A 27,246-nucleotide genomic window follows, 5' to 3' on the forward strand; every position below is an offset into this window, starting at 1 on the left:
CCAACAACTACGGGCAGAAGAACACAGTCATAGTAATGCTCTTAGGGGCATGCCAGGGGAAAAAGAGGAGTATCCTATGCATGGACTCCTTACAGACAGCCAAGATAAATGCATTCAAGGGGCCACCCAAGAGGGATATAGAAGGGACTTAACAGGAGTCCAGAGGGGAGAGACCTACAGACATGCACTTGATACAGTCACCCATCATCTAGATGGGCTAGAAGCAGGGGACTGCACGTGGCAGACACAGGTGCTGGCTGTCCTCACTTATGACAAAACAGCACATTCAAAGATCGACAAATCCATGGCACCCTATCACCTGCAGATAGACGGGATCATCATCTAGAGATTAGTCTCTTCTGTCACTTTGCCCCACCATAGGATCATCAAACCCGGAGATTCTAAAGGAGCTTTTGAACTCTCCTCACATTGACACTGCACCCTCGGATATGGATGCAAGTCACAGCATGGAGACCTTATTAGGCTAAGGAGGGGTGGCCTATTCTGACACACTTCAGACACAGTCACAAACGTGAGAAGGAGAAAGAGAAAGCAACCTCTGCGGGCCCAAATTCTTTTACAGAGAACGAAGCAATCGCACTTCATACAAAACACATTGCACACCAAACAAGCCCCAAAGTGAGTCACATTGGTGGGGAACACCATTTACCTGAGAAGTGAAGTGGAGATATGTTTTGCATGTTTATTGACACGATACACTTCATGACCAGAGGAGGGCTGCTCTGCACAGCAGAGTCCGCTTCAAGTTCACTGATCAGCTGCATTCTAAGCTGATTAAAAGCAATTGCATCATTCTCATTTCTGTCATGTCAATCATAAAAAAATCAAATAAAAATGCAAACACTGATAGAGGTCTGCGCTTCAAATCACGGAGTCAGTCACTATTGTTCTCATATGTAAAAATCGCAAATCGAAGTGCTTATGATTCTGATTCACATAACTTTCAACAGCCCCTCATTCCTGCAGTCTGAACAATCCACTACCTCCTTGAACTGAGACAGGAGGAGGCGATAGGCAGGGTGTACCGGGTGCTTCTGGGTCACCAGGGTTCCCTTCTTCTAGTTTCAGTTTGATGTTTTGACAGCTGTCAGGAATCCTCAGCAAAGTTGCTGTATTGACGGTGAGTTTCACACAGCTCTATCAACCTGAGAGACAAAAACATGAGGCACTTCAGTAAAGGCTGAATTTCCTCTGCAGCTGTTGTGTGCTGCAAAGGAGAGTCCCGATGGGGGGATGGAGGGCACAGGACGATTTGCACAAAGAAAGAACAGTGAACACTACTTCAGCTAGCACAAGAGGAGGATTTGAGCAAACACCAACAGCCTACAGCCAGGCCCTCTGCGCTTCTTACCAAACATGACAGAGGCAGAAAAACGCATTACAAAGGTAAATGTTGGGTGGGGTATAAGCTCCGAGGGATGGTGCATGGAACAGTCCAAAACACTGTCTGCCAGTTGTGTAGAATATCTCACTGTGGATACCCCCAGAGAGGCAAAGGCTATATGACACCATTTAAGAGCACTTTTTATAGGAAATATATAGGACCGTCAGTGAGCACTAGCTGTGAGGGGTGGTGTGCAACTGTTCACAGTAAAGCATGGTTTATGACTGATGCTACCAGTAATATATCACAACTGGACTACTGTTACATTCAAAACACTAGTCTGCCAAAAGGAACACTACAAAGCTTCAGAAAATCTAAAGCCATGTTGCCTGGCTCATGCTTGGCATACAGAGGTTTGATCATATGACACCTGTTCTAAAGACCTCTTATTTGCTTTGATCAAAAACTACACTAGGGCCTTGATTACACGTTTGGCAGTAAATACCACCAGAGCTGCAGGTAGGGTAAATAGCGATACTAATGGGGTTCGGTAAACAGCACGTGCTAAGTAGCACTGATTATGAGTTTTTACAGTGTAACATGGAATCGTTATCTGGTGTGCACGTGTTAAATAAAAAATGTGTTGTTTACGGTATAGGGTAAATACTGAATATGTTATTTAGCGTGTGCATTAAATACCTCACCCAATGAATAGCATATACATACAACATCAGGAAGTAGCCATTCTCAGGCACTGGAAATTCCTCAAGTGTGGAAATAAATCCCCAGAGAGCAGATGTCACATTAACCATTGCTTGCACACAAAGAATTCCACAGTTTAGGATGGAAGGAGTACAAGGTGTTCGTGAGAGGGGAATGTAGCTGCCCTCACCCTAGACTAGCTTTGGTGCAGTGGAAGTCGCACATGCAAGGGAAATGCAATCACAGCAGTTCCCTGATATGTACGTGAAAATGTGATCACATCTCCAAAAATAAACAACTTGGGGCAACTTAAACTATCAGCATCTAGTCGGTGAGTGTAGCTCAGATGGGCTTTGAAGAAAATTATAGAAGATGAGGCTGGAATCAATGGCGACACCTTTTTATTATTAAATACTTGGAGAATAGTTTGTACAAGTACAGTTGGAAAATGTTCCCCATACTTGCCCCTGCAAGTACACCACTAACACACACATTTGGCAGCTACAGAGACTCAATATCTATGTAGATATAAGTGCAAAACTTTATATAGAGCCTTAAAATACAAACGAGACACACACAAAGACACAAAGCGAGAGAAAGAGAGAGTGTACGTACCCAATAATTGCAGCCGGAATGAGCAGCACCATTGCCCCAAAGAGAAAGGGGAATCCTCTCATAAAGCTTAAGGTTGCCGGATAGAGGGCGTTGAACAGGCCTGTAGCCACCAGTGACGATAGACCTTCTACGCAGGCCACAGAGGCAAAGAGAGATCCTTGGGGTAAAAGAGGTCAAACAGTGGATTACATTCTTGCTGCATACTTGGTGACAAGCAGGCTAGAAGAAAGACATTACTTACCTGCAATTGCTCCGCAACTAAGCCTAGAGCAGGGGCCGATTTGTGCCATACTGAATTCCCACAGTGATGGGGAAGCTGGATATAAACGTAAACTGGTGCCGCAGCGTAATTCAGCCACTGCGGTTTCACAGTAGTTCTTAAGAATACCCAAATGAGCAAGACTAATCTGTGGATCACAGAATTTCTCGACTATGACACAAGATAGAGAGCCCAAAATAGAGGGTGGATTGCAGTAACCGGTGGAAACCAGCTGCTAAACCATTGGTGGGTAATCCAAAAGGGCAACTGTATAGGAGTATGAAAGAAGCTGTTCAGCACAGTGAAAATGTACCACTGTAGCAGTGAGTGCTGAGTAGAACCATTCCAAAAAGGGAAACTTGGTGGAGGTAGGGACTGTTAAGAGTGAAGATGTGGAATCGGAAGTCAAATTTAGAAACATTTAGGTGAAAACATTTATTTTACCGCCCGACACAGGGAGGCTGTTCCAGTTCAGGTAGAGAATGGGGATTGTGCTGTTGACTCGGAGACCATACACAAGCGTGAAGACAGGTTAATAGACTCTGGTTTGGGTCAAATGAATGACGCAATCTAAGGAACAGCAAAAGAGGATTCGGAATTGGTCTCTCATTGATGCAAACCGAAAGGCGTTAAAGATTGATTATAACATTATTTTAGATTGCACAAGTTGCACCTGAAGACTCGAGCATCAACAAAGCCCAATGGTCTGGCTTTAATATGCAAACTCAAGCAAGCTGCATTTGTGCATGTCGTGGCCCCAAGCATTATCATTTTAAAAGCCTGACCTTACAACACATGTGGTATGACACCCTAGTGTATTTAAGTTGAAACTAAGCACTCAACAGCCCTCCCCCTTTAGAAGGGAATGGGTGTCTTTGCCCAAATGTCAGGATTGCATACGAACAGAGCAAAATCTAAGCTGTTTCCATTGGGCTGGCTTGCCTTGGACACTCTGGGGTGGCCCCACCACAAAAGTTGGGGTTGCCGTGGGAGGCACACAGGTTCCGCTACCTGGGAGTTTTGGCGACGCTTGATCCCAAAGTTCATTATGACTTAAAGGTGGGGAAAGTCCTGTCCCCTGTCCTGTCAGTGGATTTTGGACTGCCCTCCCACTGTCCATGATGGGCAGCTTTGCACTGGAGAAATTGTGCCCAGTCCTGAAGGTCACTTTTGCGCACCTAGATATGCTTTGAGAGTGCTGGTGTGGGCTGGAAAATGAAGTCAAACTTGACACTTTGAAGCTCCCGTGGCTGGAGGGAAGACTGGGATTGACAGATTTGTTCCTTCATTACGCTGCAGCACAGTTCCAGCACGCAGTGAGCTGGTTTGAAGAGGGTCCCAACTTGGAGAAGGCCCTGCTGGCTGGATCCCAGGGGATCACACTCTGTAGGAACTCTTCTTGATGGGGGAGATGAGTCACCATGGACTCCCTATGCTTGGTTCAATTGATAAACCAATCTGTTAGGCTCTCAACATCTTGCGGCGGGACATGTGCTGCATGGCATGGCTGGCAGGCAGCTGCCTGACGGTGGGCGCATTTTACTTAAATAGGAAATGTATCTCCTTCGAACAGGCATAAGAGCACTTTGCCCTGGGTGCTGGGCAGTGCCTGCACTATGCCTGCATTGCACACACCACCCGTGCGATACGGCCGACCTTTCCGGACAAGTCACTGGGGCACATTAGTGTGCGCCAGCTTCTGGACCTGGCTGGCTGCCTGCAACTCTGATCACCCATTTACACGTAGCTCGGTTGTCAGATGGGGTGGGACGGGGGGCACAGTGGAACAAGCTGGGGACAGATAGTGAGTGGATCTTGAGACAGGCTTGTCGGATTCTGACTGGAAGAGACCTTGCGAGCAAGTAAAGATGATGTCTCCCAACACAAGACACTGGTTTGCCTACTTGGGGTGCGGCCGTGCCGCAGACATTCTACAATGCAGACCCGAATGATGGGACTGGGCTTGCTTATGGCACGAGGGCACATCATAATTCACTGGTTGTCGACAACGGCCCCGGGGATTAAACAGTGGGTCTTGGTTCTCTTGGAGTGAGCTGTCGCAGATGACCAGCATATATACAAAACACGCAGTGGGGTTGAGAGGGTGCTGGAGGACCTACTGGTGGAGGGTACTATTCTTGGCAAAATCACTGAAACACTTGATGACACCCCGAGGGTAGCCAGGAAGCCTCTACGGGCAAGGAATGGGGTGGGAGGGAATGGTGGGCCATGACAAGAGGGGAGGGAGGCAGGTGATTATCATGAGGCGGGCATTGGATCTTTCTGTATACTGCAGATTGCATTTGTACTCACATGGACTTGCTTGTGGAGGGATAGGGTGCAGGGCTGCCAAATGGTGAATGACTGACGGTTTGCTTTATGTTTATTCCTTTAAAAGCTAGGAAACATATTTTCCAAAAAACACAAAGCCAGACCTACTGTATTTGCCAATGTGGGTTTTGTATTAAATAGCTGAATCATGCATCTTCATGGAAACATGAGTGTAAACATGCATGTGTAAATGTGTGACGGCGTGATTCCAAACTACAATATTAAAATGGACCCTCTGCAGTGAAAAAAAGTATTGCTTTCTACAATGAATGTATGATATAAATAATTTAGTGCGTGATGATTCAATGTACTTTTGAATAGTTCTTCATGCACTGCAATGCAAGCATTCTGTTGTAGGCAGAATGAGTACAATGCATATAGGAGATTAAAAAAAGTAATGTATAATGACTCAGTGTATGTTTAGAGTATAAAATAGCCCTTCATGCACTGCAATACAAGCCAAACATAGGAGGTGAAACGATAAATCCAGCAACCAACTGTGCAATGTAAGAGAGACATATTCTATTGCATCATTATTTTATTCTCTCCAACGTTATTTCTTTTTCAATCCATCCACCCATTTTTTCCTATTTTTCCACCTTCATTTTGCCTGTCCATCCAACCGTGATCCATCATTCTCTTTCTACCTCTATCCATCTCTCCATTCTTCCCTCCATCTATCCAACTTACTCTCCCATCCATCATCATATCCATCCTTATTTTCATTATCCATCATTCTCTCCATCCTTTGCTCCATTTATTTCTCTATGGTTTTACCTTCCTTCCAACCACCGTCCTCTCATCTACTCACCCATCTCTGCATTCATCCATTCAATCTAATCAAGCATATCTATTTATCCATCTCTACATCCATCCTTCTCTCATTCCACGCACCTATACCTCATCCTTCTGTCCATCCACCTTTCTCTGCTTCCATCCATCCACTATCTCCCTTCCTTTTGTGCTCTCTAGTTCCATTTGTTCCTGCAATCCCATCTCATAGCTCCATCATACTATTCTCTTGCATCCACATTTATGAGCATCTGCAATTAAAGTCATAAAAACTGTAAATGCATATTTAAATGCTTTATGTTACATAGAACTGCTCAGTGCCATGCCTCCTGGCTCAAGCTGCTGAAGGGGGGGCGAGTGGATGGGGTGAGATGGTTATAATGCCTGTGGTCGCACTACATTGGTCCACTTGAAGGGGCATCAAGACTTCAGGTGCACATATCGGCACTCGATTGACTTCCAAAGCAACAGAAGATGGTGCATAAGACATCAGGTTATCTAAATAGTTGGAGCTACCTAGGTGTCAGAGATCACGTGGTGATTTGTACAACATACCGAAGAAGTTAAGCTGAACTAATAACAAGAGACTTCCCTGTTCTCCTACCTGTATGACTTGAAATCCTAAAACCAACTGCATAAACTGCCTCCACCTATGTACTCAGAAAGCCATTCATGAAGATGATCCAATTGAAAGTAAGGATTTTTCTATAACTAAAATGAGCCTTCACCAACTTTCACTACTCCCAGACCATACTTTTCTAATATAGTCTTAAACCATGAGTTCAGCTGTAGGGCTACTTTCAGTACAAGAATGTGTGCATGGGGATATGGGAGCTCGAGGTCAGCGGCAGCAGTATTGTTAGCAGAATCCAGGCAGGTCATGTGTTTGGAGTTCTTGGAGGAACCTAATATGTATCTTCTTGAGTGCAGAAGGAGGATGCAAGCTAAGGAGCTAAAGATTTCTTGTATTGCTGGAGATCAATGAGTCATCCGATAAGCTGACCTTGTATGAAGAGTTAAAAATGTGAGTAGTTAATTCAGTTTGGGCTCAGTAAGGTGGAGAGCTGGACTTACAGCGAGGTGGTACTTGTAAATGCTGCTCATGAGTCCTTTACCTGGCCAGGACCGGCATGGAATTCTTATATTATCTGGAGCCTTTGTAAATCCACGGCCTCCAAGTCTGCCAGGAAGAACCAGAATTTTGAAGACCCAAGGGCTAGATGCCCATGTAAAATAGACTTCATCGAGTTGCTAGCAGTTCGGATCCCAGCGGCTCTAAGTAAGCAACCCACCTTTATGAGACGCAGAAAATCGGCAGAACTGCTGGCCTTGACCTACAGCTCCATGGTGGGCAGTTAGGTAGCAATGTCCGAAGACGTGCCACTAAGAGCTACCAACACAAAGGGTGAGTTACTGGGCATGGGATAGAGCTTGAGTTCTTGAAGAAGTTCCTGACATTGGCACTAAGCCATTGCCAGACGTCTTGTATATCTTGGTTAGTAGGCATAGGCATGTCTGATATTTAGAGGGACAGTAAGGAGAATCATCCCCACAACAGCTCACAAGATAAATTGTGCGTCACGGTTTACTAATCCACTGAGCGGATAAGTTGAAGAACCCTCCTGGGAAGAAGTACCTTAAGGAGGGTTGAAACACCTATGCTCACAACGAACTGGATTGATCAGTGTATGTGAGACACTAGACCCAACAGATTGAAGGACAGATTTAGTGCTATAATGGCAATAAATTATTGGTTTTTCAGACAGCCATGGTTGTCACATATTTGGCCTTGCAACATCACATGCTATAAATATACCTACGGAATATGGCACCCAGCACATTTTTGAGTTATTTGTTTGACAGCTGAACAACCAGATGGCAGGCACTATGTGGGGTGAATAAAATGCCCCTAAAGTATACGTAACACATGAACTAGGAAGTGTTGCGACACCTGTACAGGTTATGCAGGTCAGTCCAAACAGACCCAATGGGTGCCATTCGAGGAGGGTTGCACCTGCTGGAAAACCAGGACTACACAATCTAATTCTAAGTGCTCCCAAATTTCTTTGATAAAGGAACTGTTCAATAAGAAGAAAAAGTGATTTTCAGTAATCACAAATTTTGGTCAATTGGGGAAGTCAGGATCAATGCTACTGTGCTGACTGAAAAGGCGGGGCTGCCAATTCTAGAACAGCAGAATTGGGATACTATCAAGAAATTGACAGAAGGTGACTAACATATTCAACAAAATCCTGTTTCAAACATGGTAAGCTGATTTGTTGGCAAACTCAAAACACATGCATATTGATTTGAACCTGGCCCTTTTAGATACCTGCAGCCAATGCAAAGCATGAGGAGCGGATGTCAAAGAATAATTGTGTGGCCATGGAAGAGCAAGCCTTGCTGCTGTCGCCTTCTAGATCCACTGGGGACAACCAACCAATCAGATCTTGCTCCCAGCAAGAGGAAGTTACAGTCATTCAGTCAATTCTAAATTAGGGACTGTGCAACCAGTGAGTGTACTTGGAGTGGGAAAGTTAGCAGAAGTTTACGCAAAATGTTTTAAACAAACCCACTCAACTGTTTAAAGAGGTCAGCCTCAATCTGGAACACCAGACTGTGAACTATGGCCACTGGAGAAGGAGAGTTGCCAAGTTGTTTTGCCCACAAATTATTGGGTAAAATATGTATAGCCTGCTGTCCATATACATGAAGCACCTTTGCCTCGTCTGAGTTGAACTGTAGTGAATTAACCTCCAACCAATTAGCAACAGTCATGAAAGATGGTCTGTTTGAGGGAAAGAATCATCATTAAAATACACATCATCCACGTAGCACATGAATCTGAATCCAAAGGAATGGATCAGCATGGCCAGCAGGTAAACATACAAATTAAAATGAGTTGGGCTTAAGGATGGGCCCTGAGAGAATCACCGATTTAGAGGCTTACATTCAGACCACAAAGGGGCCAGATGAAGTACCTGGGCAGAATTTGGCAGCTATGTAGTCAGCCACTCTAAACGCCAAGGTCCAACTCCTGTCTTGATAACCTGAGGATTGGGTTTTAATGTGAGATAGTACAAAAAGTGGACGACCATTCCAGTAGCATCAGGATTGAAGACCAGCCCCGGTCTATCTGAACAGACAGGTCAAAGATAGAGATCAGTCCTAAAAGAGGGCCTGAAAACAGACTCGGCAATGTCCAAAAATGCGAGCTCCTGCAAATAATGAACGCACTGTTTACTGATAAACTTTTCTAATATTTTCACTAGAAAATGTAAGGATAATATTGGATGACAGATAAATAGGAGAGGAGTGATCAAATATGTTTTCAATATCTCTGGTACCCCTGCCATCATTATTAATTATATTATAGATATATAGAAATATATAGGTAACCGTAGTACCTGCTAATCTCCAGATTCTAGGCAGGATACAATCAAGTGGCGAGCCTAATTTGATTAATGAAAGAAGTTAAGCCAACCCTTCCAGGGAAAGATGGTCAAAATTGTTAGAGCACATACCAGTTGCATCCTGTCGTATCATGTTGCTTCTAAGTTGTACAAAAGCACCACAAATTCTAGAGACTTATACCGGAAAAGATTAGGCAGACAGAATGGTCAATCGACTGACAAGGACAAGAGAAGAGGAAGATGATAAGGAGTTGACTGTGTTAAAAACTTCTTTTGAAGCATTCCACTCACTAAGAATTCTGTTGTGTGTAGTAGTCAGCCTGTTCCATCAGGACTTTTTTTGTAGGATTTGAGTGCGTCTTTCACGGCTAGCTGTGTCTCCAGATTATAGTTGGAACACCGTAGCGGAGCCTAGCCTCTTTGAGTTAAGAATGGTACCAGGGCCCTGTAGGTTGACTTCTCTGCAAATGAACGAATGTGATTGGAAGAGTCTGTTCTATAACTGCTTATATTCATGTGACCATTAAGTCATAATCTGAATAGACCATAGAAACCATTGTTGGAAAAGCCTGTGCTGCATCTGTAGCAGCGACAATAATAGCAGAAAACGTTGTCCACTGACGCTTAAGAGCCACTACCACCCAGTTGTTTGCAGGTGTAGGGCACAAAAATATGAAATCCAATTAAAAGCGATCTGACCAGACTAAAGACAAGATTTAGTAAATCAGAGTTTGTAAAAATGAGGTCTAAGCAGTGCCTATCTTTATGTGAGGGCTCTTTGAAAATCAGCCCAAATAATGAAATCTCCCACTATAAGGAACCTTTAAATGACTAAAGATTAATGTGTGAACAGATCAACTAAAAGATCACAAAATATAGGGCAAGGACCTGAGGGAGCAGTAACATGAAACACCCTTAATCGTTTAAGGTGGCACAGATATGGATTCCCATTACCTCAGCATTAGTAAAAGAACTTAACTTGAGGTTAGAAAGTTTAAACTGCTGTTTAAAATAATTGCCAAGCCACTGCCTTTCGTATTTGGCTGAGGCGGGTTCTTGATTTTAAAACCAGGTGAACAAGCTAACACGTAATCAGAATCTAATGTCCAAGCCTCTGTGATAAAAAACACATTTAAATTGTATTGAGTAATTAAGTCCGAGACTTTGACCACGTTTCACTAATGAAGGTGCATTGACCTGGATCTGCGTGTTTATGGGTATACTGAATTACTGTGCTATTTCTCATTCAACTGATTGATAGGTTGTCCATTGGATGGTCTCTGAAGTTTGTTTTCTAGGGAGACATCTCTTACTGGCTAAATAGCTATGAGGCAATATATGAATGCGGGTGTGCTTTATTTGACCAAACTTTTCCAAATGGTTCTAAGATATATGATGTGCGTGGAGTGCTCTTGAGTTAGCAGTGATTTCCAACAATAAGGCTGTGTTGTGTGTATCTATGTACGAGTGTCTGTCTAATATGTTGTTTCAGCAAGGCAAATTATACCTGCAATTTTAAAGGTATTGTATATAGAGTATTGATGGGTGGAATGTGTTGTTAGAAGTCCAATAAGAGCAGATAATGACATATCAGAAATGTGCCGAGGTCTCAACACTGAGCCAGATGTCAAAAATTTGGCCATTCAGAAATTGGAACTGTTATTAATGTAGGATTAAGAAAAATATTTTCTTTTACTATTCATCTCAAAGTGTCAAATTATTTTATACAATATCTTACACTGCAGGGATATGAAAAGGGTCTCAAGACCAGAAACTGTTAAAGTGGGAAGAGAGAAATGCACTTGTAGCATTAGAAGATGCTGCTCCTCCGACCAAGAATCTGTGACCCAACCTTAGTCATTACTGGGGACATCTCTTCGTACATGTCAACATTTAGGAACATAAGAAGGAAGATTAGGTACACAGATTAAAAGAATGTTCCTTTCCTTTTAACACACGTTGGTAGGGGGGGAGAATATAAAATATAATCAGCTACGAATACTGTGAGTCTCCCACCTACATTGGGCATACTGGCATGATGATGGTTTTTGCTGATTCATTAAAGTGAGATAAACCTTCTCGTATTCCGTCATTACGATAATTTTCCAAAACGAATGCCAAAATACAAAAATGCCCCGCTGACGGGGTAAACCAGTATTTTTTTTTAAACATTTTTTACATAATATAAGGAGAATGTCACTCAGTTATGAACAGAAAAGGGAGTGGGAAGACAGGATGGGGGATAGAATAGAGGGGTAAGGTGAATACTTATAGGGTTTAAAAAACATAAGAGGTGAGAAAAAATGAAAAGGAGCAGTGCAAGGAGCTTCAATGGAAGGGGATCCATGGAAAAACCATGTTGAGGGCAGGAAGGGAGAAGGTCGGGTAGAGCCCCTTAAAGGAAAAAAAACAAACAGAGAGTTCTTTGGGAAAGCTAAGGGAGGCCCCCTTTAAAAAAATCTACATGAAAAACAAGAGAAGAAATACATTTTTCTTTAAGAAAGACTTTAACCAGGTTGTTTTCGTCAACCCGATGGAAGGCATTCCTGAAGAAAAATCTGTCAAAACGAGTTTTACGAGAAAAATCCCCAGAACCACTTTTTTCTAACTCTACATAAAAAGCAATTTTCACATTGCAGCCTCCTAAGCTAGCAATTTGCACTTATGGAATTGAAAAAGGTTAATGGACAAACTACAGTTTTATTTCACACTGTTCAAGAAAAGGCAATCATTCTTGCTACTTGCAATGTATTCACTATGATCAGAGAGGTATTTTATCTGCGGCTGGCAAGTTCAAAATGAAACAGACTAGAATAAGATTTTGATTCCTTGTCCCGTGAGCATGCAGAAAAAAGTTAAGGTTGATCCACACTACGTCATGACGCACAACCACTACCTCAGACCGACCACTCATCAACATTCCCTGAACAAAGGGCCTTCTTACCTTGCTCGGTCTCATCCACCAGCTTGGACAGCTTGGACCGCACTACAGGAGTGGTCGCCATCGCAAAGAAACGGAATCCGTACCCTAGGATACAAAATAATCATGTGTCCTAATCAAGGAGAAGAAAAAGCCATCTCAGAAGAATTTATATAAATCATTATAAAACACAAGCATCCCCGTTAAGTGTTTTCCGTTATCAGTTAGGGGGGAAAAAGTAAAAAGATGATTACTTTTGCTTATTCCCTCACATTATGAATTCTACTTTTAGCCCAGGTACTTACGCTTCAGATTGAGAGAAACTCCAGTTCCAGAAAGAGCATTTATATCTGGTATGTAACGTTTACTACTTTACTATGTTACGCCTATACAAGAGCTACTGGCGTCTTTTGCCCTTGGTGTACAGCAGCATGACTGAACGTTAGGAAAAAAGCCACTGCTGATCGCGAGGGGCAGTGATCACATTTCTTAGAATGAGATTATTGTCCGCCTTTACAAAAAAAATATTTTTTCAGGAAAAAACACTAACACCTTGTCAGCAAGCTTAAACAGGCAAGAAATTAAAGTACACATGCATGCATCACTCCTTTTTAATGGGGGAGCAGGTAATGTGAGATAAGTGCCATACATAAATGGCTGTGAAGGCTGCAATCTACTTTAACTGCCCTGGAGTTATCAAAGAGGTAAAAGGAGGTAATGGTGAGTTTAGGGTTCAAGAATGGGTGAAGATAATCAATAGTTTGTCCATGTTCCAGAGAACAGACATACAAAGACAAAGTGAAGCAGACATGCGCTCACCAAAGAGAAGAGAGAAAATAAGAGTGACAGTGAACCCAGCCAATAGCAGGTAACTAGCAGGTTTTTCTTTAAGTAACGAGCGCAATCAACAGTGCATGCACTGTCTCAGGAGAGACTTAAAAAAGTGGATTACCTATACCTATATTAATATATATATCTCAGTTGTTACCACAAACAATGTGTGGTAAAGTACAAGTACAATAATATGATATAACGTGTTGTAAAAGTCAATGCGTTGTATTGCATTAGTTGAAAAAGCATGCGTAGTAATGAACAACTAATTTCCTGTATATAAATCTTCCCAGAAAGTTATTTAGTTAGATGTAGCTTTGTTAACATTCTGCAGAGGAGAAATAAGACAGAGAAAACAGTTCCGTAGGTGTACTTAGCCTAATTTGCTTTTCCAACAGTGATAATTCTATGATTGGCCCTTTTCTTATGCAAGGACCGTCCTACATCGACTAAACTTTCATCTACCAGCAAAACACCTGCCCTACTCCTCTCTTGCCCTCATGCACACCCCCCTTGTCGTCGTAGCTGCAGCGTAGACCACTCCTTCTCCTACATCGCTGCTAAGACCTGGAACGACCTACCCCCACCTCCAAACAGCTCCCTCCTTGGCAGACATCAGAAAGAAACTCAAGATCTGGCTGTTAGACAAGACTTGGCACCCTCAGCGCCCAGATACCCCTAGAGGTGACAGTGCTGAGCTTTACAAATGCTGATTAATTGATCTGAGCAGTTCAATCCCACATTCATTTTAAGAGCACTTTCCCAAAACAGTAAGCAAGCTCTGCCAAGCGGTCCTGCTGCTCCTCAAATTACTTGAAGATCTACTGATATACCTGGCAGGATGATTCGATAGTAACCCAAGCACAAGTTCAATGCTCGTGCTATCTCTCAGCCTGCTTCATATTGTGAGTAAGGGGGTGGTAGAGTCTCCATCCCTTTTCCAGGAAACGAAGGAGAGTCAAGCACTGCTGCCATAAATAAGACACAGTATCAATTAATACAATTTGATGAACCATAGTCAAAATGTGGACACCTGATATTTCTACACTGTTGCAACTTTGAACCATCAATCACCCAATATCATATTCATATGACATCTCAAGTGATACAATTTATGTCTCTGCACAGCGGATGCCACAGTATTGTTCAGCTAATCGACTTTAACCTAACAGAACAACAAATGACAATACTTTAGGCAAATATTTCGAGATTATTAAGTATGAATATTGATTACCTTTTGTGTTAAGGTGAAGCAGTCACTTTTTTGACCAATCTCTGATTTCCCCCCCCCCAAAAAAAACCCAACCCAAAATGTATCAAGTCTTGCAGACTCAAGGGTCTAAACAAGATATGCACCATGCACACATGATGCAATCCTTCCCTGATTATCAGAATTAACCATGTTTGTGTGATTTGTACTGGCCACTGAGAATCTGACAATCAAATGACAAAAGCATTTTCTGCTAGACTTTTTCTAGTAAAAGCATTCCGTATATAAAACTCTGAATTCCCATGGTCACCTGAAAACATTATGGGAGTTGTTACGGCAAATGAAATCACAATCAACCCAGAGATGTTCGAGAGAAGTCCAAGTTCAGCCACCCAGGTGTCTTGCAGGCATATTTGCAACAGGCGCAGTCCAACGAGGCTGCTCAGGTAGGTTAAGTGTTCTGCTGCTGAACCGTAGCCAATGAGTTCTGAGCCCCAGCACAGGGGAGAGCCCAGCTCATATATGACGAAGAGGTCTTTGGCACCCATGTGCACAGACACCACCAAGAACAAAGTGAGTAAATAAAGGAAAAGTTTGCAGCGGCGCCTATTGACAGCAGGCACAGTGAATAACTGATACACTGACTTGTAATGGCAGAGGGTGAAGAGCTTGGCTGGTTTCTTCTCTTTCACAGATTCTGGGACACAGATGGTAATATAGGCCACTGTTGCAAGATTTACAGTAAAAACCAACCAGAAGGGATTGATGTAGCCCTGTGCCTTGGACCATTGCCCTCCGATGATGCTGGCAAACATCCCAGATATACCCAGGCAGGCCTCCAAGATGGCGACGCGGAAGGTGCGTGAGCGTCTGTCACTGATGTCTGCAATGTAGGAGAAACAACCAGCCAGGATCATATTGAAGTCTCCAGTCAGTCCACTTAGCAGTCGCCCAAGCAGGAAGTAGCCCACATGCAGTTTCTGGTACATGACCGTTAGGTAGACTGCGGCCTGAACAGCCATGCCAAAAGCTGGGAGGATAAGCACTGGCCGTCGCCCCACGCTGTCACTCCATGGCCCCAGCAGCATCACAGAGAAAAGGCCAACCAGGAACCCACCCAGGTTGATGTAGAGGCTCCAGTGAGAGGTCAGCGTTTGCACCTCCTGAAGAAAGAAGAAAAGCAGAGTAAGAATGAGAGCCAGAGATATTAACAACATGTGCAGAATACTTTTACTACTGCTTGCATCTGTCCAGATTCAAGCTAAATTGTCCATAATAAACTTGCTGTCACAGAATACAAAACAAACTGTCATGTGGTAAGCACAGATCTTTCTACTTAGCTTTATTGTTTATTGGCTTATCATGAAGGAATGAACATAAAGGAAGATTAAATGATTTTTGAAGTCATTTGTGAAGTACTTTGCATGACGATTATAGGTAGGCTAGAATTTTGTGGCATACTCTTAAAATCAGTGTACTAAACAGAAATATAGAAGTGTAGGTGCTCACTTTTTAGAGTACTTGCTTGCACCTGAGAAGTGGCAGTACTCTCCCATTAAATGTATTGCAACAGTGCTGAGAAGTGCAGAAACTCCCTTTCAAACTAAAGAACCGCAGTGGAAAAAAGTGGTACACTGTTAGTGTGCCCCCGGGCAGCATCTCTGGAGGGGGGCAAAGGAAGTCCCAATGACCCCTCCAGTTATCCCCCTGTAGGAGGGTACAGTGTCTCACTACACCTGCCTGGAGGGGATCTCTAACCCTCTTCAAAGTGCATGCACAGAGAAACACGAAGAGAATTTGAAGCAACTGTTGCTGTTTCACTAAATGCACTGGCCCCAGGGCAGTGCGAGTTCACGGCTGCACTCATTGTGATAGGGTGGTGCACGTTTCCTGTTGGTACCTGGTGCGCCTGCTTAGAGGTGCGCTGTGACACAAACAAGGAAAGTGCATCTTATATGTAATACAGGCCCAGATGTATAACACAATAACAGACATACACCTAAAACCAACCAGGACTATGGGCTTTGTCAATGGTTGTTAGCTGTTTAAGATAAATGAGTTACATAATTGATGTTATTATAAACAATATTGAAATATTGGAAACGTTTCGATCCTGAAACCGTGAGACTGTGAATAAAACATTATAGAGGTCTGTGGAACGAGAAGTCGTCTTCAGAGTGTCTTAATCGCTCCCGTTATGTTCACTCTGTTAGACAAGTAGGCTCTTTTTCTCTACACATTTCCTCCATCTGCATATCTTACACTAACTATATCTGCTTCCTCTTCAGCACCATCTTTCCACTCTCTTCTGAATGCACTTCCTCATACCTCTTTCACTTCACCACCACCCAAACACACAACGCACATACTCATCTGTAAGCACTGCATTTTCTTTTGCATTCGCCCCATCAGTGCCCATTTGTTACCCGGGTCTCATGTATCTGGGGGGACCCACATTTTATGTGATGGCCAGAACCTTTGGGCCCCTGCACCAATTCAAAACTTTGCTCACTGCACAACACTGCTTACCGTTGTGCAAAGTTTTTTTATGTATCCCATATTCCTGTAATCTTTTCCTGGTGGATTTTCATCCTGGGGTCCTCCTTGACAGCCCACGCTCTCCAGAAGGTCACAGACTCTTTGGAGGAAGTTGCTCTGGGTGGCATGAATGATCCTGGAACATCAGGCATTGACTGGAAAACGTTTGATGTGGTTGGGGGGATGGGGAACGTCCGAGTGTAAGTGGCCTTGATGTTGGTATGGATATTGAGCTTGAGTTGGACTATGAAGAGGATGAAGAATAATTGGAAGAGCGGGAGATGCCTCACTGGTGTGAGCAATGTGGTGTGGTCACTGACAAGTAGGGGAAGAGGAGGCATGATAATGTTGTTCGTACTAGTGCTGTATAACAGGAAATATTGGGGAACAGCAGTCTTTGCAGAGTCCAGGAGGCAATGGAAGCACCCTGAGGTGAGAGGAGGAAGGAGGCAGTCGGACTTAAAGAGCCAGAGGTTGCAGCAAGGTGAAAAACACTGGTGGCATAGTTGGGATTTGAAGAGTGCTAGGGATACTGTCACATGGATATAGGGACATAGACATCTCAGGTTGAAAAAGGAGTCGGGATGGATTCCAGTTGCTCTGAGATAAGTGACTCTGATAGTGAGGTCTTGGGGACAAAGGGGAACAAGGGGGAGACAAACACTGAAAACAAATCTGAAAATAAGGAGAAATCTGAAAAAGGTAGAGAGTAACGGAGAGGATACTGTCAAAATACGAATTAAGGTTTTTAAGAGGTTACTGTATATAGGATTACCAAAGCCATTGGGGCGCATCTTTCTAATTCGACTAAGAAGATGTGGAAAGGGGATTTTATGGATGTTTTTAAGTTATTACATAGGGAATTGCAGTCAAAAGAAGATTTGAGGGAAGCAGCGTGGAAACTGGAAAAGAGACCTTGTGTGCCCACTAACACTGATACATGGACATAAGCATTCTTTATATATGCCAGTGTTTACTGTAACAATTTACCTGACAGATCAGTATCTATATTCAAATACATGGATACCATACGGAAAGCAGGTGCAGAGTTTGGAGGTTTTGGGTGGCTTCGCTATTTTGTGGAGTTAAGAGCAAGAATCGTGTTGAGGTCTGACAAGCTTTCAGGTGAGGTGGACAATGAGCTATGGGTACAGTGGATGTACCCCGGAGACCCCACTTTCTATGCATCCAGCTATTTGGGTGGCAGTATCATATCAGCCTTTTCAGGCGCAACCCACCCAGGTGGGGTCGGGGGGGCGGAAAGCTGGGGCAGAGGGTGTACGTCCAATCATGGAGCGAGATGGGGGTTTCAACATGGGTTTCTGCCCCAGAAACCCTACCAAATACAAACATGAGTGCTCCAAATGCGTCCGAAGGCATGTAGTATTGCAACGTTTCAGGGAACAGGCTTACTTCAGTGGCAGTGGTCAGTGTAGAGCAGAGGTCTTCAAACTGGGGGGCCTCAAGTGATCCCAGGGGGGGCGCCAAACTCTGGCCAAAAGAAATATTATGCAGATAACATGCCTTTGTTTTAAGCAGAAGCATGTTATTGCAGTTTTAAAAAGGTAACAGTACTTAAGTGCAATGTTTAAATAGGTTTAGACCTATTTAAACATTGCCATCTTTCCAAAATAATTGTGAAAATTTCTGAGGGGGGGCCCAATGATTTTTATTTTTCAACTGGGGGGGGCGCGGCATAAAAAAGTTTGAAGACCACTGGTGTAGAGGAAGGGGAACACCTATACCAGGACAAAAGGGCTTCTACGCCAATTAAATTGGAAGTTTTTAATTTTTAGTTGGAATTTTACCTTAGAAGGGAAGAGGAACTGGTTTTAAAATGGGGACTTGAGACATGTTTTTGATTGGGCTATTAGGGACCAAGGGTCAGGAAATTTGCTGACAACCTAAATTCCGCCAAAGAATATCCATAGGGAGTAGGGGAGAAGTTGAATAAAGAGGTGAAAGAAGGTAGGATGGTGGGCCCTTCGAGTGGGGCCACTGCCAGACTTGATGCTTCCCCACTAGAGGTGGTGCCCAAAAAGAATGCAGCTGAAATTAGGTTGATTCATCATCTTTCCTTGCCAGAGGGGCCATCTGTTTATGATTTCATTGCTCTAGAGGATTCAGCAATTCAATTTGCATCACTGGACATAGCAATTCGTTTGGTAAGGAAGGTAGGTGTGGCTGCTGGACTGGCAAAATGTGATGTCAAATCTGCTTTTTGACTTCTTCCTGTTCATCCTGCTGACTTTTCTCTGTTGGGTATTCAATTCCAAAACAGTTTGTACGTGGACAAACTGCTCTCCATGGGATTTTCTATTTTATGTTGGTGATTCCAGACTTACAGTTCTGTTTTGCAATGGTGTTTCATTTTCAGGACAGGACATGAACTAGTTATGCATTATGTAGATGATATCTTGCTCATTGGTGTAGGGGTGTAGATATATGTCAGGCCACATTACTCAAATGTTCATACTTGGTGCATGAGATGGGAAAGCCCATTTACCCCAGCAGAAAGTGCATGAATTGGTGCAATTGCTGGAGAGGGTAGTGCTGGCTAACAAGTTGCAGTTGAGGCAAATAAAACAATTGATGGGTCATCTTAATTTCACATGTTGAGTGGTAAGAGCTGGTCGCCCATCTTGTCAGCGGCTGGGTTTTGAGAAGGCAGGTGCACATTTGGCACACCACAGTATTAGAATCACAGCAGTTTTGAGTTCAGATTTGGCGGTAAGGTTGATGTTTCTCTATGGTTTTAATGGAGTCTTGTTGTGGTCCCTGAATGAGGATTTTCATTGGATGGTGCAAATTTACTCGGATGCAGTGGGCTTTGAAGGATTTGGCCTTTTCTGGGATGGCAGGCAGTGCACAGAAAAATGGCCACTGCACTGGAAGCAAGAGTTGAGACGCATTCCTTTTTTGAGGTTTTTTCCACTGCTGGTAGCTTTATCTGTCTAGGATAAGTTGCTGGAGAACAAAACTGTTGCATTTCACATTGATAACAGGATGCTGTGGATTTGGTGAATGGTCAGAAAGCAAAGGATAGTAGATTGTTAAAATTGTTACAATGATTCATCTTAAGTTTTTTTTATTTTTAACATCATCTTTAGGGCCAAACATATGCGTGGACGATAACATTGCGGATACTTCGTCTCATTCGCAGTGGCAGAGATTCCGTGGTTTGCCGCCCAGGGCAGATTTGTTGAAGACTCAAGTTCCACCAGAAGTGTGGGAATTAGCAAAGTGAGAGGTATGGAGTTGGTTGAAAATGTCATTGCATTGATCATAAAGACTGCATATAGAAGAACATGGGAAGAGTTTTTATGAAGTGGGGCCTGATGGAGGGGCCAGGATGATGTAGGTATTGCAGCAAGGCAGGAGGATGTGGTGCATTTCATTATGGCTAACACAGATAAGAATGTTTTGCCTCCAACCATTGCAGGAAAGCTGGCAGGGATTAGTTTCTACGGTAAGTGCTTCTGGGGATATGAGCCATCGGCAAGTGAAATTGCTAGGAAACTTTTAGCGGGTTGGTCAGAGGAATGTAGGAGGAAGCATTTCATCAAGGAGCCAATAACAATGAAGCGTTTGATGTTGTTAGTCAGGGGTTTGGATGATTTTGGTTATTCTACCTTGAGGTTTTATTGTTCTAACTGTGTAGTTTGTGGGCATTTTTTGGGGGCTTTCAGGATCTCTGAGTTCCTGGGCAGTGCAGTTATTGGGGAGTTGTGGGTCGAGCATGTGGTGGACAAAGGCTCTATGGTGAATACCTTTCTTGCAAGGTCAAAGACAGATCTGGTGGGTAAAGGTACCAGGATTCTGTTTCACAGGATCAGGGGCGCAATATGTCTGGTAGGCACTTGGCTCAATTTTAAGTTGTGGGGGGAGTTGAAGGAATTTTTGTTTTCAGGCATTAAGATGGGTCACGGTTGACTGCAGGACAGGTACTGGTAATTATTAAGAAGGTGCTGGCAGAAAAAGGAGAGGACCCCAGGTGTTTTTGACCACATTCCTTTGGAATTGAGGCAGCATCTCAGGCAGCCACGTTGGGTTTTTCACTACAAGAAGTGCAAAAGTTGGGAAGGAGTTGGGCACTCATGATCATGGTGCTTAATATCCTTTTCTCATTTCATGTTGTGTGGCAGGGCCCCTTGTCGTGGAGTTTTCCAGATGGATCGTGGGCCATTTTTTAATAACATGGGCAGCAAAAGATGCAGACCAGAGACCATATGGGAAGAATTCGGGTTTTCGTTTCGAGGACTTTAATGTTTCTTGGTGGGAGAAGGGTGGAATGAAATGGGGTCAGTTGCTTCCTTGATGTCTGATCTGATTTTGGTGAGACAGTGTCTGGATGTTTTGGTACTACATTTAGGGGAACATGATCTGGTTGAGGAGTCAGGGTTAGGTTTGTTGAAAGTGATTAAGCATGATCTACATGTGATCGGTAAATCTAGGGCGTGTACAAGGGTGGTCTGGACTGCTTTGGTTCCTTGTAAAGTTTGGAAGGGCGCCTTTAGATATTAAGCAATAGAAAAGGCCAGGAGGAAACTTAACAGAGACATGATGCGTTTTTGAAAGGCCAGGGGTTTTGGGTGGATTGAACACACTCATATCAAGAAAGATGTTTTTGAGTTTTTTTTAGGCAGGGCGGGGTTAATCTTTCAAATCTGGGGAATGAGCTCTTTTTATTGGAGTGCAGGGAAAGTCTATCTAGGATTTTAGCCTATAGAGGTTGGTGTTAGTGGCCATTGGAGCAATAGCCCTATTTGTTCTTTGGGTTTTCTTTGGTTACTGCTGTGCGGCTGTTGTGGCGACAGCCTTGTTTCTTACATTTGTTTTAAGCGCCAGACTGCTGGTGAAGAATTTGGGGGACAAGAAAAACACCCAGGCAGGGTTTTTCCTGGTGGCAGAAAGGGAGGAGAGACAGACAGGCCAGAAGAGCTGGGGGCCTGGCATGGCAGGCATGGCAGAGGGAAAGCAGTGGAAAGCGGGGGAAAGATGGCTGGGTTGAGTGAGAATGACAGTGAATGGAAAGATAGGGGATGGCGAAGAATGAATGTTTGAATGGTGGATGGGGCAACGGTTTTCATTGTCTGGGGTAATGTTTATGGGCTATGGTGTTAGGTTCCGGTATATGTATTAGTGAGGTGGGGTTCTGAATGATGTTATGTAAATTGTTTGATGATCTGCTTACCTGTCCTAATAAAGCAGCCTTTTACTCTCTAACAGGTCTGGTTGATTGCACCTTCCTGCCCAAGGGGGGTCCCGGTGGTGGCACCCAAAGGTGTCCACCTCGGGGTACTATGGGAAGGTGCTGTGTTCCAGATCAGGGAGATCCCCGATTGGTTAGTTTAGGGCAGGGGTGGGGGTTTTAGTGGCAGTTAGGTCCCTGTCACCTTCGTGATGTCCCAATTCGATTGATGTGGTCCTGGTAGTTAGGCTAGAGGTTTTTTGTCCCTCCCCTAACATATAAAATTAGTTTTTTTCTGGCATGTTGTGGGAAAGTTTTTGGGTAAGGTAGGCAGACAGTTAGTTCATCGCTTAGGGCAGGTGAGAGGTGGCAGAAAGAGAAGACAGACTGCCAGACTGGAAGGGTTAGTGGCCTTGCAGGATAGGTATGGCAGAGGGAAGGCAGGCGAAAGACGGTTGGGTTGAGTGAAAATGACAGTGAATGGAAAGAAAGGGGATGGCGAGGAATGAATGTTTGAGTGGTGGATGAGGCAACAATTTTCATTGTTTGGGTGGGTGTTAGGTTTTGATATCTGTATTAGTGAGATGGGGTTTTGATTAGTTATGTAAATTTGGTTGATTGTCTGCTTACCTGTCCTAAAAAAGCGACCTTTTACTTTCTAACTGGTCTGGTTAATTCTGCCTTCCTGTCCGATAGGTTGTTTGTGTCTACTCTTTCCTCCTATTCTCATTTATAAAGGCATATTGAAGGGAAAAAATGGCTGATTCCATGCGCACATGTATTTGTCCAGTGGTCTGCAGTAGACCAGTGTTGTCTATCTGGCTTTCTTCATAGGGGAGGTATGCTTTTAATCTGGTTTATTTTCATATACACTCCAGCTGATCCTTAATCAACTCAGTTGACAAGTCAGAAAGAAAAGATAGCCGACTGTCACCTTGATAAAGTAAGATGTGAAGTGGTGTGATAGGCTGAGAAAGATCCTGTCTTACCTGAGCATTGAAGGGAAGGCCGGTGTGCAGTTGCCAATTTATGCGTAATACTCAAGAACCAAACACAAAAAGCCCTAATTTACGGCTATACCAGCTTACCCAGTGAGGCATTCCTCTATTCTAGGTAGATCATGTGTCCTGGCTCACCACCGAAGAGGTCCAAAAGGACTTTTTCCGAAGAAAAAAAAAAAAGAGGATGGCATCACACACACCCTGCGTGTCATGCTTCATCATCGACCATCCCACGCTCGCCAAAGCATACTCTAATGATGAGAAAGCTCATCATCAAAGACTGGAGGATCGTTTAGGGCGATTATTATGGTTATTATATTCGGAGAGAATGGACGTCTGCCCTATATATCTCTCTCCTTCCTCCAGCCCCACAGATTGAGGGGGTGTATGTGTTAGATAATACTCAAGACAACTACTTTTGCACTCCAGCTTGCTACCCTTCAACCAGCAGGGTAACATCCCCATTTCTCGCAACACCCAATCACAACATAATAAAAAAGCCCAAAAGGCAAGATGCTCATTCACAACACAAGTAGCTCAAAAAAAGAAAAAAAAAGTTCACTAGGAGCTACAGACACCTAATGCAACTTTTTAATGAAAACATCAGCACAGCGTCCAATTACATCCATCTCATCTGACTCTCTTAAACTCACATCCTCCTGCAGGCCAGAGGATCAAACAACTTTTAGGCTCCCTTTATCTATTCACCCTATTATTGACACTCCATTCTCTGCTAGACACACTCTTGTTCTTACATTAATTTCCTTAAATTATAACCTTTTTCAATACCTTACAAAGGATGTGGGTTGTCATTGAGGTTTAAATATCTGGCCAACACAGCCTTCTAACACCTTTTACACTACACACCCCCACTCACTACTACACCACAAGCTCAACTTTTCTTTGGCCACCCCCTTGCACAGACTGCTCCGTGCTGCCAACAGTCGCAATAACACTGCTAGGTTGAATTTCCTGTCACCCACAGTCGCTCTTGTATCTTTCACATGTGCCATATGCACCATAATCTCACATACTCATTTGTGCTCCACCTCATTAGTGAGGACAATGATGGAGCTCAAACAGATCTAAAGTAAACATTAAGGGTTTCTTAGCCATTAGAATACAGCAGCAGGAATAAAGCCCAATAGACACAACTGCCTCTATTTCTGACTGAAAACTCCCCAGCTTCTACACTCTGCTGGCATGCCCCATGGCTGTTCTAGCTCTCCTCCACTCCGTCCACACCAGTCACATCTGCAGAGAGAGCCGTGGACGCAGTTGAGGCTGGTGTGTGGTATTCTCGCTGCTCCACCATCATGTGTTGTTTTTCATGTCACAAATGTTAGAACATAAAGGCCCTCATTCTGACCTTGGCGGGCGGCGGAGGCCGCCCGCCAAAGTCCCGCCGTCAGGTTACCGTTCCGCGGTCGAAAGACCGCGGCGGTAATTCTGACTTTCCCGCTGGGCTGGCGGGCGGTCTCGTTCAGACCGCCAGCCAGCCCAGCGGGAAAGACGCTTCCACGATGAAGCCGGCTCGGAATCGAGCCGGCGGAGTGGAAGCTGTGCGACGGGTGCAGTTGCACCCGTCGCGTATTTCACTGTCTGCGCAGCAGACAGTGAAATACATGTAGGGGCCCTCTTACGGGGGCCCCTGCAATGCCCATGCCAGTGGCATGGGCACTGCAGGGGCCCCCAGGGGCCCCGCGACCCCCCCTACCGCCATCCGGATCTCGGCGGTCCGACCGCCGGGATCTGGATGGCGGTAGGGGGGGTCAGAATCCCCGCGGCGGTGCAGCAAGCTGCGCCGCCGCGGAGGATTCAATGGGGCCGCGGTACACTGGCGGGACCCCGCCAGTGGTGCCGGTCCGACCGCGGCTTTACCGCCGCGGTCGGAATCCCCATTGAAGCACCGCCGGCTTGTCGGCGGTGCTCCCGCGGTCCTCCGCCCTGGCGGTCAAAGACCGCCAGGGTCAGAATGAGGGCCAAAGTGTTCTCCCCTGCTATACACTCTCCCAGGTAACACATGCTTCGGTGGGTTCCCCTCCCCTCTCTTTTGGCACGGTCCCATCATCTCTAAGTGCTTACAGCCTGAAACGGGCTTGGTACCCGTTAACCTTGCGTTCCTTATCCTCCCCGTGGCACAATCCCGTGATGGGCTCCCATAACATTCTGCATGAGGGGGCGAAAGAAACCCCTTTCAACAGGTTCTCACCTCCTCCAGAGAGTCTCGGCTCTGGTTCCCGCAGCCCCTTTCCCTGGTTCCATTGTAGCCCACGTCCTCGCTCAGCCTCTCCCAGAGGTACTGTGTGTAGAGAGGACCCTGCAGGGCCACGGAGAACATAGCCAGGAAGAGCACCGGCTCCACAGACACCCGGAGCCGGGGACACCGGCGGACCACCACCTCTGGGGAGTCCGGGAGGGTAGGAGAGTCCAGACCCGGATCCAGGGTGGGAGAGTCTGCCATACCGGAGAAAGATCGCAGGGAAAGGTAAAGAAAGATCGGGCAGACACCGGGCTAATGATAAGGTTTTGCAGGGACAGACCTGACAGCAGAGGGGATCGTGAGAGGAGGGGATCGTGAGAGGCGGGATCGCTTTACTGGGATACTCTGATGGACAGACAAGTGGGGCTGCTGTAGGGTGCGGGCACGGCACTGCAGCAGTAGCCAGGGTCGCCCACAGCAACACTAAGATCGGGAGGGGCAGGCGGCTCTAAATAATGGACATTACCCTACTGCAGTGGGGAGCAGCCACTGGGCTCAAGGGGCCAATTCTGGATGAATAAGGGTCACAGCGGTGCTGCAAGTGACTGGCATTGTACTGCAGAAGAGGAAGTAAGAGAAAGAGGCAAAAGAGCAGCGCCGGCATCTCTTGCGGGCGAAAGGAAAACCAATATCTGCAGAAGTGGCTGACACCATCGGGTCATGTGATGCCGTGGGAACCAGGAAAGCTAGAGCGCTAAATTTAGATCAGTGGCGCCCATCTTACTAAGACGAGGTCGCCCGGCAATGCTGCTAAAAAAACGAGGCAGTGATACTTTTATGGCTCCGCGAGTCAGACAGAAATGGCCAAACTGGAAATACAGTACAATTCAAAACTACACGATTATGTTTTTGGCATTGCGATATGGAAAAGTATTGCCAAACTGGGAATACATGGGGATGGGGTACGTAAGAGAGGGCTATATAGAATGGCTTTTCAGACTGCTCCTGGCCCATCATATATACTGTTATGTACGATTCTGCCCTCAAAACATTGCGCTTCTCCCGCTTCCAAGTGCGAAGGGGAAGCAACGGTAGCTATTGAGAAGGAGGGGTTGTGGGAAGCAACATAGAATACCGAGATAGTGGCAGTTGCTTGTTTGTTGAAATAACAAAAAGTTTGGTCGGTGATGTGCCCAAAGGCCGCACTGAAGCCAGCAGGGTTTTTGTCAAGCGAGAGAGTAGGGGAGATTAGCATTAAGGTAGGGGTAGGTGAGTATACCCCTAGTGATTGAATTGAACAATAGGAAACCAGAAAACCTGGCTTTATTTCTGGCTTCCCCACTTTTCCAAATTGCGTGGTCCTAGGCAATTGCTTAATCTCACTTTCCCTCCTTTTATTTCATTATCACACTCATAAATGCTCGGTCCCTCTTAAAAAACAAGCACCACATCTATGACCTGCTCACAGACATATATCCTGACTTACTATTCATAACAGAATCATGGTTGGGAGACGACATAGCCCCAGTGTTGCATGAAGCACTTCCTCCAGACTATCAAACCATCACACAAAACAGTATAGGCAAGAGAGGAGGTGGACTAGCTATTATATTCAAACAAGCAATAAATCTCAGTAAAACAGATAACATTTCCATTCAATGTTGTGAATCCCTCCTCACCAGATGCCACCCTACTCCAACTTCCTCCTGTAACTCTCTCCCCCTTTACAGACCTCCACCTAACAACTCAACATTCCTAGATGCTTTTCTAGATACAGTCTCAAACCTTATTACATTATACTCAAACCTATGCATTCTTGGGGACCTAAACATTTAGTTTGACAAACCCAATATGCCCCATCCAAAAGCTCTCACCACTGGCCTAGTCGCATTGAA

The 27,246-nt window shown here is 44.6% G+C and overlaps 1 protein-coding gene across 1 annotated transcript; it reads right to left on the reverse strand.

Annotated features, from left to right (window-relative positions):
• Positions 1-683: 683 nt before the first annotated feature.
• On the reverse strand, positions 684-26,053 carry SLC46A1 (solute carrier family 46 member 1). Its single transcript, XM_069226165.1, has 5 exons — positions 25,361-26,053; positions 14,729-15,581; positions 12,402-12,485; positions 2,663-2,819; positions 684-1,166 (listed from the first exon to the last, which is right to left on the reverse strand). The coding sequence occupies exons 1-5, from the start codon at positions 25,610-25,612 to the stop codon at positions 1,109-1,111; spliced, it is 1,404 nt and encodes a 467-aa protein (XP_069082266.1). The 5' UTR covers positions 25,613-26,053; the 3' UTR covers positions 684-1,108.
• Between the last annotated feature and the right edge of the window lie 1,193 nt (positions 26,054-27,246).

This window comes from Pleurodeles waltl, chromosome 3_1, assembly GCF_031143425.1.
Source record: "Pleurodeles waltl isolate 20211129_DDA chromosome 3_1, aPleWal1.hap1.20221129, whole genome shotgun sequence".
NCBI classification, from domain to species: Eukaryota; Metazoa; Chordata; class Amphibia; order Caudata; family Salamandridae; genus Pleurodeles; species Pleurodeles waltl.

Excerpts from the sequence above, each read along its gene's own strand:
- SLC46A1 (XM_069226165.1), bottom strand. The coding sequence starts at position 25,612 with ATGGCAGACTCTCCCACCCTGGATCCGGGTCTGGACTCTCCTACCCTC. Across the intron at positions 15,582-25,360 it reads GCCGAGACTCTCTGGAGGAG|GAGGTGCAAACGCTGACCTC; the intron begins GTGAGAACCTGT and ends TTCTTTCTTCAG. Across the intron at positions 12,486-14,728 it reads AACTCCCATAATGTTTTCAG|GGTACGGATTCCGTTTCTTT; the intron begins GTGACCATGGGA and ends TTTGTATCCTAG.